The following is an 18,834-nucleotide window of genomic DNA, read 5'->3' as shown; positions in this document are numbered from 1 at the left end:
AACAGAGCAGGAAATCAGCACAGCAAACTGCATTAACATCTCAGCATGGGCTGAGGAGTGCCTGTTCTGACCATTTATGTCTGTAGGGACCAAGAGACCTCACCAGCCTGCAGAGTCCCTGGGATGTCTCCCAGGCTCCGATTCTGGAGGTTTCCTCAGGGTTTGTTCCTAGAGAAAGAGGTCAGTCCACTCCCTTGCCATGTCAGGGTCCATGCCATCCGGAGACTGCTGCACCCCAGCTTGCCCCGACACCATCCCACCACCTCAGCCCAGCCCTGTGACACAGAGAACAGTGGTAGCTGAGGTGCCCGTGGCTGCCACAGCTCAACATTGGCACTTTTAGCTGAATGTCAACCCTGCTTCTCCAGACGACAAATACAGTCCTGAGTGCTTCGTACTCTTTATCAGCTACTACCTGCCCTTTCATAGGGCGTACACTTGTGTTTGCAAGCAGCAAGGGCTCAGGAGCTGGTGGGGCCCAAGGCTTGTGCTGCAACAGAACAGGCTCTGCACACTGCAGCCACAGACAGCCCAGCAATGCTGCATTGGCACTGTGCGTTAATCCGGTGCTGCTCAAGATACCCTGAGACAGGGCATATTCTACCCTGACTCTTCCCAAATCCTAAGGCTAATTAAGTACAGAAAAGACCCTAGAGACCCAACAATCCCTGAGATGAGATGCAGAGAACAGCCTCCAGCCACTTCCCCTCTCAGAAGGCAGGGGCTGGGAGCTCAGCTTTCTACACTGGCAGCAGCCACCCCTGTGTCCTCAGGGCACTGATCAACACCTGTCACCTAGCAGGTCCTCATCCCTTCACTGGCTCTGCTCAACTCAGCTGTGCAAATGAGTACTCCTTACCTCTGCTGTGCAAGAGCTCATTTGCAACACAGCACATGGCTTTCTCAGAGGGCAGGCTACCTGCAGTCCTGAGGTTGGCAACAGCTGGTGTTTTTCTGAACCCCCTAAATCCTGGATGCAAAAGTGGCCAGGGAATGGCTGCTGATCCTGCTTCAGAGTGAGGCCAAGAGCTTTATGGCTGTAGAGAAGAACTTGAACATGAGGGTGGGGGAGAGAAACACAGCATTCAATTAAGTAAAAACCAAATCCATCTCAGCGCCATGAGTCCACCTTGACTTTTCAGGGAACCAGGCTTATGTGTAGGGGGATAGGGCAGAGCAGAAGCTTCTACAACAAGCGTGTTTACATCCTAAATGGACATGATGGTGGATTAACCAAAGGCAAGAGAGGCGTAAGAACTGATACGGCTTCTCCCCACACCTCTGATAGATTTTATGTTTCCTAAACTTGAAGAAAACCTTAACACTGGCTTTCCATCAACAGGCTTTTCAGACACTGTCACTGTGGCAGACTTAAATGGTAGAAACAACATTCACATTCCAAAATAGGCAGGATCTGCCACCTATGATCCAGTTCAATTCCACCTCCTTGCCTTTTTTCTAGTAAAAGTGAGCTAATATTGAACTCGACTAGGAGACTTTTCTACACTCAAACAAGCACTACTTCCAAAGCAGCCTGCAGAGCAGAGCTGTGTTTGGACAGACCCACAGGCCTACTAGCTACAAAAACTACAAGATCATTTTTGAGCCAAATAAACCAGCCTATCCAGATCAGTGCAGCCCTGCTTCTCCACCTCCAGTGTATTAACAGACCAGCCAGAGGATTTATGTAGGTTACAGAACATACACATACAAAACACATTTGCTAAAATCAGATACTCACTCACTGTATTCCCAGCTGGCTTGAAAGAACAATACATGCAGAAATGAAAAATTCCATGAAACTCCTAGTGGGTCAGTATCACAGCCTTCTGTAATTGTCACAGAAATCTCATGAAAACTGAATTACTAACAAACAAAACCCCCATTGTGTAAGTAGCACATTGCTGTCACACTGCCTCTGGTAACAAGCCCACTAATGAGGTTAAGGTAGTTACTGTAACAGATGGAGCATGTGTGGGGCTGGCTGTAAAAGTAGTAGTTATCTTTCTTGCATTAAGGGCAAAAGGTTGTTTTTGGATATGTGTGTACACACATGAATGTAGGAGTTATCCTTTTGCTGTGAATCCTTTGCTTGTGATAATCAGCTAACAGATGGAAATCGGCCTATGGCACATGCTGCCAGTGTATGAGACAAAGGAGTGTTTGCTCCATCCATTCAGAAAGATTCACATCTCCACAAGCAGAACAAGGCCCCCAGCTAGGCAAGGAACACTATATCAACCTCTGGGGAACAGGAACCAGCAGTGCCTAGTCCATGCTACTTGTGTTAAATGAGGATTAAATCAGCATTGTTGAGGAAAGGTTCTCAGATGGCTTGGAATTCCTCAGAGGAACCATTCAGCACTTCACATTGCTCCTTCGTCTTCTGGGGGATGTTGGGGGTGTGGAAGCTACCATAGCTTGAACCTTCATCTACACCTCCCCGAAGGCTGGTGCCATTTTGCCAACCTCTTGTCAGAATGGCACTCATCATGATCTTTCAATTTATTCTTGCAGTTATTCTCACCCTGTCTGCATCCCCGTTTTTCCCTCTCTGTTCACCTGTAGCTAACTACTGTTAGTTTGTTCTCTGCCAGCAGTTTTAAGAATAGCCCCAGTGCTCTGGCAGCCTAAGCTTTCCCCATTAATTACAGCAGAAGCCTCTTTTCAACACCTTAATCACCTATTACCGGAAGCAGGGAGACACCCAAGCAGTGGCTGTATTTGCTGCTGCTGCTGACAGTAATGAGACTGGAGATCGGGAAAGCTCATCTCCTCCTGGCATGTTTATAGAAACTTCCACCCCACACTAGCACAGTCTGCAGGACAAGACCTGCTAAAGGCAAGGAGGCTATTTACTGCTGACAAAGGGACACATGCAAAGATTGCGCACACACACACACTTACATTACTCAGGAAATTTTCAGCAGTTATGCTAAACATACCTCCACAAACACTCCAAATTAGACACATGGCCTCTGCTGGCAGTATTTTTGCCTTTAGGTAAGAAACTTGTGTTAGTAGTTCTAGTGCATTAACTCAGTACAGTCAAAATGAACCACATGATCTACAACTGATACCATTTAAAATATCACAGTTCATTTAGACAGAGGCAGGTTGGCAAGTGCTTACACACAGGAGTTACCTCACACAGGAGTTCAAGGAACACTTTCACCAGCACAGGGCTAAAATACCTGTTCAGTTACGTAAGGACTGCCAGAATAAAGCATAAAGTCTATGGTTTCGAACACAAGATAAACCAACTAAAAGTCACATAAACAGTAGAAGACATTAGGATGTTATGCTCAGAAATCTCAGAGCAGTAACAAGTTGATGAAACTAGCATAAAAAAATGTAAGTGGTTCAAGTATGTAAGCCAGCATTCTTGTTTCACAGGCTAGTTTTGGATGCAGGGTATTCCCAAAGCAAGCAGCTGAGGTTGACATGGAAAGTTTCTGTAAATGAATTAGAAGGTATTACTGAAAAAATTACACCAAGGAAAGAAATAACATACACAAGACAGATGACAATTGTTCACTTTAAAAAAACACCGCCTCTCTGTTGGTGCATTTTCCCCTACAGTAAGTCAGAAAAAGACTACACTGGAGAAGCAAATACAAAATAAATTTGGAACAGAAATACCTCCAAGTACACTATACAACTGGGACTTCCACTGTGTACATTTTCTTTTTTACCTCCTTCATTTGACTTTCCAAAGTCAAGTGCAAATTTTCATAGAAAACAGTAACAGATGCAGCTGCAGAGTTCATGGAAAGAAAATATGCTTGGAAGAGTACTGATAGGACAACCTTCTCTGCCTAATGCCATAATGAAAAAAAGCCTCCAAACTTATGAACTTTCTAATTCTATTTAACTTTATCATCAAGATGTAATACCATGGGAAAACTCAGGGCATTTACAGAACATGATAAAACAGTATATACAACATCCCTGCCCACCTTTGTACATAGACAGATTTCCACTATAGCTACTTTCCAGTGTGAAACATTCTTCAAATTCATTGAGTATAAAACAAACAGACAACTTAATTCTCCTCATTTCAACAATAATTTTAGCAAATGTCCCAGCTTTGGAAAAAAAAAAAAATAAAAACTGTGTATCTGCAGCTATGGAGTCAAATAAGTTTCATCTGTTTGCAACAGAAAAAATCATTAACAGATAACTTCAGCATGACACTGGATAGTCAACTTCTTTTTAAACAAGGAACTGTTTACAGACATTTTAGCTGTAAGAGCATATTCTATTAAAAAACAGCTGTGATGTCACCAAACATTGTAAGTGGAAATAAAACACATGACACATTGTATAGAAAGTCTCAACATCTGTAACCACTTATGTTCAGAACCGTGCTACAGAGTGGATGTGGTTAATTACCATTTGACATACTAGCCTTCAGCACACAGGAGACAGTGATGAAGGATAAGACTTGCAGTCTGACCTGTGCCATTGTCCAAGTATAACTGACATTCTATCTGGGTTTCAAGGGATCTTTCCTGCATTATCCCAAAGCCACAGATACTAAATATCTCACCACAGATGGCTTGCATAAAAGACAAACATTACACTGAACAGGAAAACGCGTAAAATAGGAAAAACTGAGAACCAGCAGCTCCCAGAAAAACCCAGCCACTGTTCAAGAGCATAAGTAGAAATAAATTCTTTTTAGCAGGGTAAACAAACAAACTATTCCAGGCTCTATTTGTCTGGTCATTCAGAACACAGGTTGGTGAACAACTATTTTTTAATCATTATATTTTTGTTGTTCAGCTTAGCACCCAGATTTCCTAGGTTTAGGTTTTGTCTCTAAAAAGGGGAATGACTGAAGAAGGACTTCAAGAACCATTTGTTAAATGATGCAACACACTGAGACCCACGACATTTGTCATGCAGCTGTGGATCTGACAGGCAGCTGACATGAGCACACATCGCCCCCTTGTGCTTTTGCTCTGAAAATACTTATTTTTTGTTCATTTTGTAGGTAAGCTTCAACTGAATGTCCTTGCTTTCAGGACACTTCAACAGTGCAAAAAAACCAAACAGTCCCACAAATATAAAACCAGTAAGAGTCCATGAGGGAACTAGGCTCAGCGCCGTCTGAATGCACGAGATATCCTCCAAGCATTGGGCTCCTCATAGCGATTGTACAGCGGTTCCAGCCGCTGCTGCTTTTTCTGTTTGCTCAGCTTGGTTGGATCAGAAACCTTGAAGAAAGCTGGTGCAAATTCCACCAGCCAGCGAGGATCAATAGTCGTCACTTCACGCATATATTCTTTGGTGGTCAGCACCAGTTCATGATAGACCACCCTGTGAAAAGGGACAGGAATTTTGGAAGTTTTTCCAAACAAGAAGAGACAAGGCAAGGGCTGGAGTATCTAAGCTTGCCCCTTTATCTCCGCTTCACCCTCCTTCAGCATAAGGCTCCTTATAAGCTCCGACGCAGGCTCCAAAACAACCATCCAGAAAAGCTATCATCTTTTTCCTCTCTTACTTTACAACTACTCTCAGCATAAAACTACTTCATTCCAGTTAAAACAATTCTCTCTTTTCCCCACTCCCTCCCTCTCAACACTCAGTGTTTTAAACTCCCTTCAATACAGAAACCAGAACTGCAGGCTTCAGTCCTGGCCTTGTCTCAAGAAGTAAGTCTCATCTCTGCACAGGCACTAATTTTAGCAGCAGAAAGAGCCAAAAGCAGACTTGAAACTTTTCTCAATCTGCTCATTGCTGAGAAACCAGCAGCCTATACTTTCTGTATTCCACAAATAGTGCACACTGCAACTTTTTCAGTTATAAAGTCTGAACTGAAATAGAAAATTACATGATATTGCCTTCCTTACCATTCTGGCTGCCTGTTGAAGAGAGCACTGGATGGGTGGATATAGACTACCTGTTGATCAATAAGTGTTCTATAACCTTCCTGGGGATCCTTCTTCGCTGCATTTCGGAAGAAGCCACTACAGATTGCCTTCTGGACTCGAACTGTTGCCTTCCCACAGGATACCACATCCAGCTTGTGCCTGCCAGACAAGAGTTAGAGAGAAAAAAGCTAAGAGTTCACATTTGGGTGCAGCTACCAATATCAGATTAGCAAATTTGTTTAGCTACTACAGTGTAAGAACACTAAGAAAACACAAGTCACTATTTGTCCTTCCTGACACACTCACCTGTCCATAATGCCCAACATCTGCTTGCGGATGTCCTGTGCCCTACGTAAGGATCGGGCCTGGATAAAATTTTCATAGCACCAGGGATTTGAAAACTTATTATTCTTCCAGGAGTTGTACACAGCCAGCAGAGTGAGGTGATCACCTTCTGTCTGATGGAACTTGGCTTTCTTTTGATCAGCAAGTGCTTGTTTATCCTAACACAAAATATGTATCAATCAGATATCTACACCAAAAAGACAATCCTTGTACAACATAAAGGACATGGGCTCCTTGTCACTCATACCATGCCAAGTCTACCAAGAAACAGATGATCTAAGACTGAGAAAATGACACAAAATTCTGAGTGGTGAGCGACTAAGCACCAAGTCAAAAGAATCTAAAGGTCACTGAGACTGCTCTCACTGAGGCAAAACTATTCCTGTACGAAAGGAAAGCCTACAATTGTTCTTGCCAAAGAGAGACCTTACGTAGACTCTCCTAAAGACTCTCCCATGGGTGACAAGGACCTGACCAGAAAAGACTTTTTTTTTTAAACTGGTACTTTTTATTCAATTTTAGTCCCTATTTTTGAAAGGGCACTTGAAAGTAAATGGCTCATTTGTACTGCAGGAAGTATACACGTGCATTGAACTACCTAGTTTTTTATTGGTCTAGAAGCAACCTCAATTACTCGTCAACAAAGGTGCTGAAGCAGTAGCTTTGACCCTACTGACCTACCCACCTCTCCCCACTTCCCCAATGTGCAGATAAAACATTAATCAAACACTGTGGCTGGCTACACAGATCAAAATTCAAGTTAACAGACTAAAGTGCAGCATGCCATCATAATGAAGAAATAATGTATTCAAGAGGAGTCTGCTGTTGAGGAATCCTACCACGGCATAGTCTGCTGCTTGCTGACTTAAGAAATCAGCACAGGATAGGATGGCCATAAAGAAGTAACATTCTGTGTATTTGAAAATGTCAAAGCCGTTCTGAACTCCAGAGCCAGGACTGACTTGGTTTAGGGTCTATGTGTTTACTGGGAAATGCAGAAGAGATTGTGAGACTTTCAATTCCGTCTTCCCATCTCCAAAGAAACTACCAACATCCACAGCTAAAAGATGTATCTTTCTGATATATCCTGTAACTAAAGATATATCAGAAATGTAACATATGAGCAAACAGTCTACCCAAGCTACAGGTTTATTGCAGCAAATATGCTCAGTCTCTAACACCTGAGGCAGGTACACAAAAACCACCCAGACTGTAACACTGCTTCTTGACTGCACCCCTTACCTTTGGCCTGTAGAACACATTCTGTACAGACAGCATGGAGACTATTGTCAACATTTCCTCACTGCATCCCAGATGTACAGACATGATTAACATCTTACACAACATAGGCTCCAAGGGGAATTCCGCCATCTGCAAGAAACCTGTTTCAGATTACCCTGCAACATCTTGGAAAAAATCTTGTGTTCTCTCAGTGCAAATGACAGCAATGCCTTTTCTTCCATGCTTCCTTTCCAAAGCAGTGTGCTTTACCCAGAATAACTTTACTCAACATGAAACAAATTATTTCTCTATATTCATTATCACAAGAATATCCCAATACTTCAAAGAAATTTTTATACGTTAAAGTAACCTTATCAATAGGGAGAAATAGTAGCTGCTCCTTAAAAAAGCAGAAGGTACATAACTATACTAAGTGAAAAGCTACCAATAAAAACACAAGATAATAACAGGAAAAGGAAACCAACAGTGCCTTATACAACTACTCTCATGTGACCCCCTAAATGTCTGCAACTCAGCCAGTGCTAAGTATTCTATTTTGCCTACCCTGCGCCCAAGTCGAGTAAGCAGTCCCTCATCATCCAGAGCTCCCAAGGTGTACAACTGTTCCATGGCAGTTATGAGAGTTTCCATCGGGGGAGCATCCATAAAGTCAAAGGAGAGCAAATCATTGATGCCCATAGCCTGAACATAGGGAGTGGAGAAAACCCAAGTTAAAATACTGAGAAGGAAGACACCAAACTCCAGCCAGAGATACATAACCATCAAACAATGAGGCACTACAGAACTTTAAGCAACCCTAGCCTTACGTCCTTATCCTGGCTGTAACCACAGTCATAAATACATGGCTATATTTCTACACTTAATATAATCTGCATTGGCCCATGGTTTTCACCCATCATTCAGTTTTCCGGTCTGCTGCTTTGATACTGTACCATGCATCTCTCAAGCAAAATGATTCAATCAAGGAGACACACAGGCTAAATGTTGGTTTTGAGGACTTGCTCTCTTGTGAACCAGTGTGGCTTGACAGCTCCCATGGACACTAAATATGTCTCCACACTTCCCCTTGTTCCCAGAAAGGGGGAAAGGCAGCAACTTTCCCAGCTGTTATGTACTGGGTTAGATCCAGTTTGCAGACTCCCAGAGGGATGGTACACGCTTAGAAGATGCGCATGTTTGGAGATCAAAAACCACTCAAACAGTGTATCTTATCTGTAAAGTACATTTATGTTGTTAACATGGGAAACGTACTGCCCATAAGATTCCTGTGTCTCAGATGTCCTGCAACTAACTGTTATGTGCAGCTAAGACTTGTAATTTAGCTTGATATTCAACATTATAACCCCCAATAAAAAGATGCAGGAGCAAGCTCAGTGCTTGAGAATTGTATTTCATGCAGTCACCCTTCCAAAATATCTCTGTTCACTAGAAGGATCTGAAATTACAGAAGTACTTAATGAGGCTCAAAGGCAAAGACTCATTTACTGAAACACGATCATGTTGGCTTGCTACAAGTTGGTGAAATACCCACCTTCAGGGAAAGTACTGTACTGGCCAAATTTGTCCTCTGGATTTCAGGCACATTGGTGGTTAGCATTTCATCTCTATAAGCACGCTCTGTATATAACCTATAGCACTTTCCTGGTCCTGTTCTTCCAGCCCTTCCTGCTCTCTGCTTTGCTTGAGCCTAAAAGAAACAAGGTACCTCAGTGAACAGGTGCAAACAGGCACAGGTGAAAATAAGTAAAATAAAATTATTAATTATTTACAATTTTACTTTTCTATTAATAGAAAGAGATTTCCAATACAACCCACGAGTACATACTCCTCAGGAACAACCTCAAGGGGTCTCATGGAGTTATCAAAAACACTGCTTCAACGTCACATCATCAAGACACATACTACCAATGGAGAGGGGTGAGGAGTCAAACACAGAACATCTACCTGCGAAATCGGTGTAACAACCAGCTGGTCAATTCCAGTCTTGGAGTTATAAACTTTCTGTTTCACAAAGCCAGGATCGACTACATAATATATTCCATCAATAGTCAAAGACGTCTCAGCAATGTTAGTGGCGATGACAACCTACAACCAACAGTTTGATTCAGTACCAGTTCCGTGTCTGGTTGCCAAGCCAACCATACGGTTCAACTTAAACATGATACAAGCAGTGTGTTATAAATGCAACTACTATCATTTAACATCAAAAGGAGAAATGTGTTCACAGAGGAACAGGAAGAAGTGTTATCTGTCAAAAACGGACAGATTTTAAGTATCTACACTTGTTTTACATTTAGGCAATATGGGAAAAGAGCATGACAAAATCCGTAATTGCTTTAGCAGTGAAAGATCATTATAAATTTGTAAGCAGACTGCACTGACTTCGGGGAGAATTTCTGCCTATCACTCAAACACAGTCCATATTTAGAGAAGAATCTTCCAGAGGATGTCTCTCTAGATATTCATTAGCTGTTTGGTAGGAAATGTACATCCATTCAAGAGGAACTGCATTTAGATTTCACTGAAGTTAATATCCTTTAAAGGCAGCATTAAAAAACACACCAAGAATATTCCACACAGATGTTTGCTAAACCAGATGTTTTCATATAAATTTTCAAAGGCTTAGATAACATGTTGTTGTGGTTTAACCCTGCAAGTAGCTAAAACCCTCACCCTCACGTTCCCCAGCAGGAGTGGTGAGAGAATTGGGAAAAAAAAAAAAGGTAGAACTCATGGGTCAAGATAAGACAGTTTAACAGGACAGGGAAAAAAAAAAAAGAATAATGAAAAAAGAATATACAAAACAAGTGATGCACAGCACAATTGCTCACCACCCGCTGACCAATGCCCAGTTAGTTCCCGAGCCACGGTGCCTCCCCAGCCGACTCCCCCAGTTTATATGCTGAGCATAACATCATATGGTATGGAATATCCCTTTGGCCAGTCTGGGTCAGCTGTCCTGGCTGTGCCGCCTCTCAGCTTCCCATGCACCCCTCGCCTTCTCACTAGCAGGCCAGCACGAGAAGCTGAACAGTTGTCAACTGCTTAGCAACAACTAAAAGCATCAGTATTTTATCAACACTATTTTCATCCCAAATCCAAAGCACAGCATTATACCAGCTACTAGGAAGAAAATTAACTCTAACCCAGCCAAAACCAGGACACATGTATAGGCATGCACACAACCAAAATCATGCTCTAAACTACATAAAAGCCACCTTTTCTCCAAAACTACATAATTTTGGCTGAAGTTGTAACTAACAGAATCACAAGTGATTAAAAAAAAGAAAAAAATTAAGTCTGATTAGCACTGTAATACACCCCACTAACAAAATGTACCAGCAGAAGCAGTCACATTTAGCCAAAATTACCTTTCTGCTTCCTGGTGGAGCTGGGTCAAAAATCCTGGTTTGCATTTCACTGGGTAAAGCTGAATATACTGGTAGGATAATTAACTCTGGAACATCAGGTCCTAGAGATTTCATCCTCTCATAGAGGATTTCACAGGCAGTGTCAATCTCTTCCTGACCAGTTAGAAACACCAGAATGTCACCTACACAGGAAGTTAAAACATCTGCAGAATCAATTCTGTTCAGCACAACTCCTGCATTACCACATTTCCATCGCCCACCTTTTTTCCATTTAAAGCAGAGGATCCCCAACTTTTGCTAGCCCCTGGGCAACAACTCTTAGCCAGAAGCAATATACTCCGGTCTCTCACCCAACTTTTTCAGCATTTACTGTATTTGCAAACAGTAGAGGATAGTGCTGAAAGCATTTTGCTCATGTTACTAATACATGATCCATGACTTATAGAAAGACCTTGCTCATAGGTATTAGAGTCCTTGAACCACCAATCACCCTAGACCATTCTTCACTCACCTGGTGGCTCTGTTAAGTGGATCTGCATTACTGTAATCAGACTGGCATCCAAATAATCTGTCTCTGGCTCTTTTGTGTACAGAATTTCTACTGGGTATGTTCTGCCAGGAATCGTGAAGATTGGTGCTTCGTAGAAATACTGAGAGAATTTCACAGCATCCAGCGTTGCTGACGTCACTATCAATTTCATATCCTGCCGTTTCTGCACTGTCTATAGCAGGATAGAAAGTTCTTAAGTCATTTATTGCCTTTGGGACTATTAACATAACAGCACTTGACTTAAATCAGAGAAATATGCCCAGTAATATCAGGCATTTTAATGTCTGAGTAGAAGGGCAGCTCACTCCAGCACCCAGAATTTAAAAAAAACTGACTGCTAATGTCACATTTCAAACCTTTCTTAGCAGCCCCTATCACAGAAAGCCTTTGTCAGAGAAGGAAGAGCAAAGCAAGAACACTCCTCTGCTCAACCATTATTACAGGCATCCTGGACTGCCAATTCTCACTGTTTCTGCTGCATTTTGCTGCTTTGTCTTCACATCAAGGCTCATCTTATGAAAATTTGGACTACAAACCCTTACAATCATTTGCTTTCCTTCAGAAGAGACTCTAAGAGCACATGAATGAACTTGACTTGTGTGACCTTGTCTTTCCCTGTGCGCTCCTACCCATACGCAGCACACAGAGGACACCAAAGCAGTAAAAATCAAATGCTACATCACCTTCTTCAGGAGTCCAAAGAGCACATCGGTATGTATGGTCCTCTCATGGGCTTCATCCAGCATGATAATGGCATACTGGGTCAGATCAGGATCTATCAAGCACTCCCTCAGTAACATACCATCTGTCATGTATTTGATAACAGTTTCAGGGCTAGTGCAGTCTTCAAATCTAATGGTGTAGCCAACCTAGAAAGAAGAGTTGCACAGAAACTGAAGCTACAGACTTAAGTTATTAGCACCATTAATTCCCAGTTTGATTATTCTGCGAACTCATTTTACAACCTACAAAGGAACAGACACATGGACACGCAAGCAAACTAGCTCCAGTACTGATTTTTCCTACTTTTCCTCATGCTTATTTTGGCATGTTCTTCAGCATGGAAATTCACCTCTTGTCCCAGGCAGCAACCAAATTCCTCTGACACTCTCTTTGCGACAGACATTGCAGCCACTCTGCGAGGCTGAGTGCATCCAATCTTTCCTCTTGATGTATACCCTGCCTCAGCCAGGTATTGGGTAATCTGTGTTGTTTTCCCAGATCCTGTCTCTCCAATAACAATCAGAATCTGGTTGTCATGCACAGCCTGGAAAAGGTCAGAACAGATACACTTGTCAAAATTTAAAAACAAAAAACAAACAAAAAAATCAACATAGTATATCTAGGACTAGACTGAGCACCTACTGCTCTTGCTCCAGCTGACCCAGACCAAAAATCACACAAGTGTTCTTAGTGATCAAGTCAGCAGACTGCTTAACTGTTTAGCTGAGTCATCCCTTGTTGACATGATGCTAGTTTCAATTCTACTTACATCAATAAATATCTGGAGCTTTACTAAAATATACAGATGTATATAATCCTTTAAAATAATTATTCTGAACTACAGTTCTGCACTTAAAATTGTCAACTGGCTATTTGCCTGTCAACAAGCTAAACCAAGTGTATCTATTTTAAATTATTGCTTGCTCAAACAAGAATGCCAGTTCAAAAGTCTTACTTGTATCAGCTGCTCCTTCAGTCTGAAGATTGGGAGACTCTCTCTCTGCTCAATAATGGAAAGCTGGGTCTTCTTACCATAAGAAGCTTTATTGCCACCAAATGCATGTTTTTTCCACTCTGGGATATCATTTGGCATCATCCCAATACCTCGCATGTTTGCAGCTATTTGTCTTCCATCCACTAGAAAAGAAATAATTTCACCATTGCATTCTGGTTCACACGGCACAGACTCTGATGATCGTGCTCCTATTATTCCATTATGCATGTATTCTATACTTGTGTTTAAGCCTTTTTTTAAGTTCCTGCATGTATACCCCCCACTATTACATTAATTTCCATGTAAAAAATTGCTTCATCATCCATTGCACCTTTTAGTAAAGCATCCTGGACGCATAGCAGGATATACCTGTACATTTCCCTTGACATTCTTACTTCCACTTCAGTGGAAAAGCATTTCTTCTTTGCCTTGCTTTTAAAGTGAGGCAGACAAACACAGTATCAAGACATTTCTCCTGGGTTGCTCAACTATCACAGAAAAGGCACAGTTCACGCTTAGATGCGTTCAGACATACCATCAGGGAGGGGATCCACCCAGTGTGTGTTGAGTCCCATGGGGATAGAATCCATCTCTGCTTCTCTCTGGGCTTGCTTAAGTTCTCGTCTTTCTTTAGCTAAAGCACTCTGCATCATCGCAGCCTGGGACAAGGAACCATCTGGATTCTGGAAAGCAATAAAAAGATTAAGATTTCAAGCACTCCCAATTCTTCAACTTAAGTTGTTAACTCTGTGATTGCTGTCCTTTAGAAGTCTCTTCTGAAGAAGCTTTAAAACATGTTAACTTTTTATCTATTTGACTTCCAGAATATTTCCATTAGCCCAGCCTCATGAACTTCCATGGGCGTGACTAATACGGAGCATCCCTGCACTGTCCAGTCAGAAGGATTATGGGCACAACCAATGAAAAATAAGTATTTCTCTACCACCCTCTACTTTCAAAAGGTAAGAAAAAGCAGAACAGAGAAAGCATGTTCTAATGCACTTATGTGAAATGGTTGCTGCTGCAGGCTAATGCACATTTTGGGTCTATTATTCCACATCACTGTTACCAGTTAAGTAAGAATCCAGCTTTATAAAAGAAAGGGTCTTCAGTTCAGTGGTAATGTTTTTCAGGGCTCTGTAATGTCCAGGTAGAAAACTGGTTGTTAAAATTCTGAAATATTTAATTAAATCAAGTATAGTGGTTTTAGTCCTGGAAATCTCTTACCTTTACTATTTTGATGGGACTCATATCCATGCTCTGTTTAGTATGGCCTCGAAGGAATGGTGGCTCTTCTTCAACTAACTCAATCTCAAGGTCCTCATCTAAAATCCGCAAGTGACAATTTTTATAGAGAAGTCAAACATCATGTGCTTTCAGGTACATAAGAGTACCTCTTCAAACAGTGTTTCCTGTGTATTCATGATTATGATGTAAATAGATAGTTTTAAAAGTGAAAACACCACAAATAAAAAGGCGGCACAGATAGAGCACATCCAAATGTTACTGATAATAAGGCTAGAGAAACCCTAGTTCCAAATGTTTAAGATGACAGCAAATTGTGAGATGCTTCACATCTGCTTATATCATCATCTCTTTTGAATCAAAACACATCCAGAAACACAAGGAATTTACAACAATAATAAGACTACTTCGAAATACTACCTTCTTCATCATCAACTTTAGGAAGAATTCCAGTCTCCTCATCAAAGTCTGGAAACTCTTCCTTGGAAAGCACATTAGCTGCAATCATCTGGGAATAGAATGAATACAACATGAATCTGTCCCCATGAACCAACACAACTCATGCCTAATGAGGTCTCACTTCCAATGCTATTACTAGACTTGTAAAACAGGAACAAAGGCATATTATGATTTCAGAAAAAAGGAATGATCCTACATTCTGGCACATGTCTCCCCAAGTCATCCAGTGTCTGAGCAAATAGTCGTTTTGTTATTCTAAATACCATCAGTGTAAGACAGCTGTCTTATGCATGGCAGGACTGCAGTGATAATCGAATACCACCGAAGTGTCCCTGGATAAAGGTCATGATCCCCCAGCTCAGAGTGATCTCTGGAGGTTATGTGGTCCAACCTCCTGCCCAAAGCAGGGCTAACTTCTTAGTTAGAACTAAGCTAAAAGTCCCATATCACAAAGCAGCAGCAATTTAGAGGTAAGGAGTAAGTTACACAAACAATCAAGGAGCTGTATTCTAGTTCATGAAACTCCCCAGCAATTTCACTGACTGAATACAAAACACACCTGTTTTATTTCCCATTTCTCTGGGTCTGAAATTCGGGTGAGGCGTTTCCGTTCAAGGCTATCATCCTCCACCTCCGGGGCATTCACCAGGGACAGGTGACTGGGTCTGTCTGGGTTTCTCATAGACGTTTCTTCATTGGTTTCTCCAACCATGTTTCTCCTCCGGTTTGGGTTCAAGTCTTCCCCAGTGTCTTGATCAACATCCTACAGTAGATTGATTAATCAAATCAGGTCTACCTATATTGCACTTCTTATCTATTAACACTTCTGCTTCCTCTAACACAAAAGAAAAAGCAGAGTACATTTTCAGAGAGACTACTGCCAACAACAGCCTATACACAGAAAATGCTGTTTTGCATCTTTTTTTTTTTCCCCAGCTGGTACTGTGAGGTAAGTACACCCCAAGGCCTGGAACACTCTACTCTGCCTTGGCAAAGTCCGTGATTTCATCTAAAATGAAATGCTTCTCTCGTACTGAAAAAGGAAGACAAACATTGCAACAGCTTGAGGTTTGCCTTGTCACTTAGCTAACATGTCATGTCAAAAAATTGTTAGGAACATTACATCAAAAACAAGAACCTACAGAAAATGAGTAAAAAGTAACAGGTCACTTAAAAAAATTGAGTTACTGTTCTGTATTTAACTCCCACTTGAAGGTTATGTATTCATTTTCATCAAAAAGAGCAAATACTAGCAGAGGTGTACTCTTGAAAAATGTTGGCACTGCAAACTCTACTCTAAGCACTATAGGATATCTTCCATACCTTCATGCTCAGGCTGGTTTTAGATCCAGTGAAGGATAACACTTTGACTTTTACTCTTTGTCCTTTGCTCACAACATCAGCAACATTTGCAACCCGTCCTTCTCTTCGAAGCTCTGAGATATGGACCAAGCCCTCCCAACGCTTCCTGTAGGCGAAACAAACAGAGGGCATAAAATGTTGTACATCATTACCGTGACAGTCCTGCAGATCATTCAGAGTCTGGATTAAAATATTTTGTTACCAACTGATTATTTGTGTACATTCATAAATTCTTTTTTATACGGAAAACATTTTCTGCTGTCAAATTTATTTTTCTGAAACAGTCCTTCATTTTGGCATCAAAACCCAGCATACTTCATTGGAGCCTTATAACCTCTTTAAGACACTAGCAGAAAAGAGAACTCAGGTGAAATAGTACCAGATTTATTGTGAACATCAGAAGGTACCTTAGTCCTTCTAGCTGCACAAAGCATCCAAATTGCATTATACTCGTGACTTTGCCATTGTAAATGTCGCCAATGGAAGGCTCTTCAGGTGGTGGCCGGTCTATGTGCTTGTCTCTCCATCTCTCGTTGCTCTTCTCAACATACTTCTCTCGATCCTTACGGTCCCTACTGGGACTCTGACTTCTGCTCCTTGACCGATATCTGGATTTTCCCCTGTTCTTATCCCGAGTCCGAGAACGAGACCTGTGCCTTCGTTTCCTGTCCCTGCTACGACTTCGGCTCTTCCTCTTTTTCTTTGCCCTAACAAACAAACATTACATATTTGCTGTGAAATTCCACATAAAAACAGAGCAAGCAGGCCAACTGCCCATCCCACAAAAACATACTAGAAACATACCGGTGGTCACTGTTCCTTTGCTTGCCTTGTCTGTCTGCACTAGGCATCAGAGCTTCTAGCTCTTTAAGTGCATCAGCTGCCACTTTCACATCATCTTCATCCAGCATATTCTGCAAGAACAGAGAACCGTTCTGTAAGAAGACCGATAAAAAGTGTGTCTCAGGGAATTAATCTATCAGAAAAGATCATCCCATGTGTATCTATTTAAAATATTAAAACAGATCTGACAGAATACATTATATGGGGAAAAAAACAACTAATAAAGCTATCCCCCTATTTGCCACAATATTGAGACAATTTTGCTTTTATACAAAAGGCAGCTTCATCTCAACACCTCCAATTATTACAGAAATATAAAATGCAAATCCCTTGTAGCATACGAATGTCCAAAAATTTTATCTAGTTTGTAAGCCATCATTACTTTGAACATTATGTAACAAAGGCCAGGCTACACATTTCATGTCATAAGAACCCCATCCTCCAGGTATTCTGCAAAACAGTATGAACATAGCAATTGCTGTAACAGCAATTCCTGATCACTGCATGCAATAATACAAGCCTTCTGCTTTGCTGTATTTCATTTCTTCATAGTCCAGTTTTCTCCATGCAGTACCAGGAGATGCTCACATTAACACGAAAAAGAATTAAAACTAAGAGAAACAGAAAAAAAATTATGTTTTCATAGTCACAAAAGAAGCCTGAAATTATGACCTTACCCTGATGTTGGGATTGTCTGGCCTGCAAAGTGCGGGAAACAATTCCTTCAACTTTTCCTTCTCTGATTTGGGTTTGACAGCTGTCTCTGATTTGAGATTTAAAACAAAAACACAAACAAAAAAACCCAAAACTTAGAAGAGCTGGAACGATTTGCTCTTGATCTTTCTGTAATTGAATATAAAGTTTAACTTTCATCTGAATGCAAAGGCTGGTACAGATTTTTCAGAGATTCAATACAAAGACTACAATGTTACCTTCCTACAAATAAAATTCTGATCATTAGCAAGCCCATGGAATACAAAAATACTCTCAATAGTGTAGTCGGTAGGTTTTTAGTGCCTAAACAGCTTTGCTAATCTACCTCTACCAAAGAGACTCCCACTGCAAAAATAAGATACAAAGTCTTGCCTGACAAGACTAGCACAGTAACTACATCAATTTCACCAAACGTGGCCAAAAACTACAAAAGACTAAGAGTTTTGTTTTTCTTTTACACCGAATTGATAAGAGGAATGAGATTATGCATACCTTTACTCGTAGATGGTTTTGGTGGAGGCCGCATTGTCTGTATGAGACGTAGCAAATTACTAATAAGGGAATCCTGAAAAGTTTAATAAAATACTTTAAGAAATTACTGCAATGCTGTTTTTCATTATTCGAAAGCACAAGTGAGGGTTTAGTAGCAGGACAAAAAAAAAAGCTCAATTCTGAAGATACAGGTTCATTTTTAGAAAGTATCACTAGACTTCATATAAGACCTAAAAATTTGTAAGTTGAATCTGAAAATTATTATGATAATGATAGATCAATTTAAGCAACTTTCCTATTTGTCATTTTTAATCACCTATTTAATCCAACTACAGTTATTTCTGAGGAACTCATGAACCCATCTAAATATCATTTAAAAAAAGACAACATTTGCCTTCATGAAAAGTCATTTCTTCCATAGTTTATATGCTCAACGAGACAATAAGCAGTTCAAGTCCTCAGAAGGATGCTTCACAAAGACTACAAAAGCTTTAGAAAGAAGAGAGGGACGTTCAGATCTCACTTACTGTGAACTCAGCACCATTCTTTAGAAGAACTGCTTTAAATGTATCAAATGTAGTATTTTTCTCAGCAAGACTTATCACAAACTCAGCT

General features: G+C 41.0%; 1 protein-coding gene across 1 annotated transcript; it reads right to left on the bottom strand.

The window, feature by feature from the left end:
- Positions 1-5,105: 5,105 nt before the first annotated feature.
- On the bottom strand, positions 5,106-18,268 carry DHX8 (DEAH-box helicase 8; the record flags this gene model as incomplete). The annotated part of the gene is made up of 21 exons (XM_082010583.1): positions 18,220-18,268; positions 17,691-17,776; positions 16,975-17,084; positions 16,578-16,877; positions 16,132-16,276; positions 15,368-15,571; positions 14,770-14,857; positions 14,332-14,429; positions 13,640-13,787; positions 13,066-13,247; positions 12,460-12,654; positions 12,071-12,256; positions 11,349-11,559; positions 10,838-11,019; positions 9,411-9,551; positions 8,998-9,153; positions 8,010-8,147; positions 7,467-7,595; positions 6,186-6,382; positions 5,859-6,038; positions 5,106-5,325 (listed from the first exon to the last, which is right to left on the bottom strand). The coding sequence occupies exons 1-21, from the start codon at positions 18,251-18,253 to the stop codon at positions 5,106-5,108; spliced, it is 3,330 nt and encodes a 1,109-aa protein (XP_081866709.1). The 5' UTR covers positions 18,254-18,268.
- Positions 18,269-18,834: the final 566 nt, after the last annotated feature.

The sequence above is a fragment of the Phaethon aethereus genome, assembly GCF_964289735.1.
Source record: "Phaethon aethereus genome assembly, chromosome: 25".
In the NCBI taxonomy this organism is placed as follows: Eukaryota; Metazoa; Chordata; class Aves; order Phaethontiformes; family Phaethontidae; genus Phaethon; species Phaethon aethereus.
Note: the sequence above shows the minus strand (reverse complement) of the source record. Positions and strands in the feature narration are given on the sequence as shown.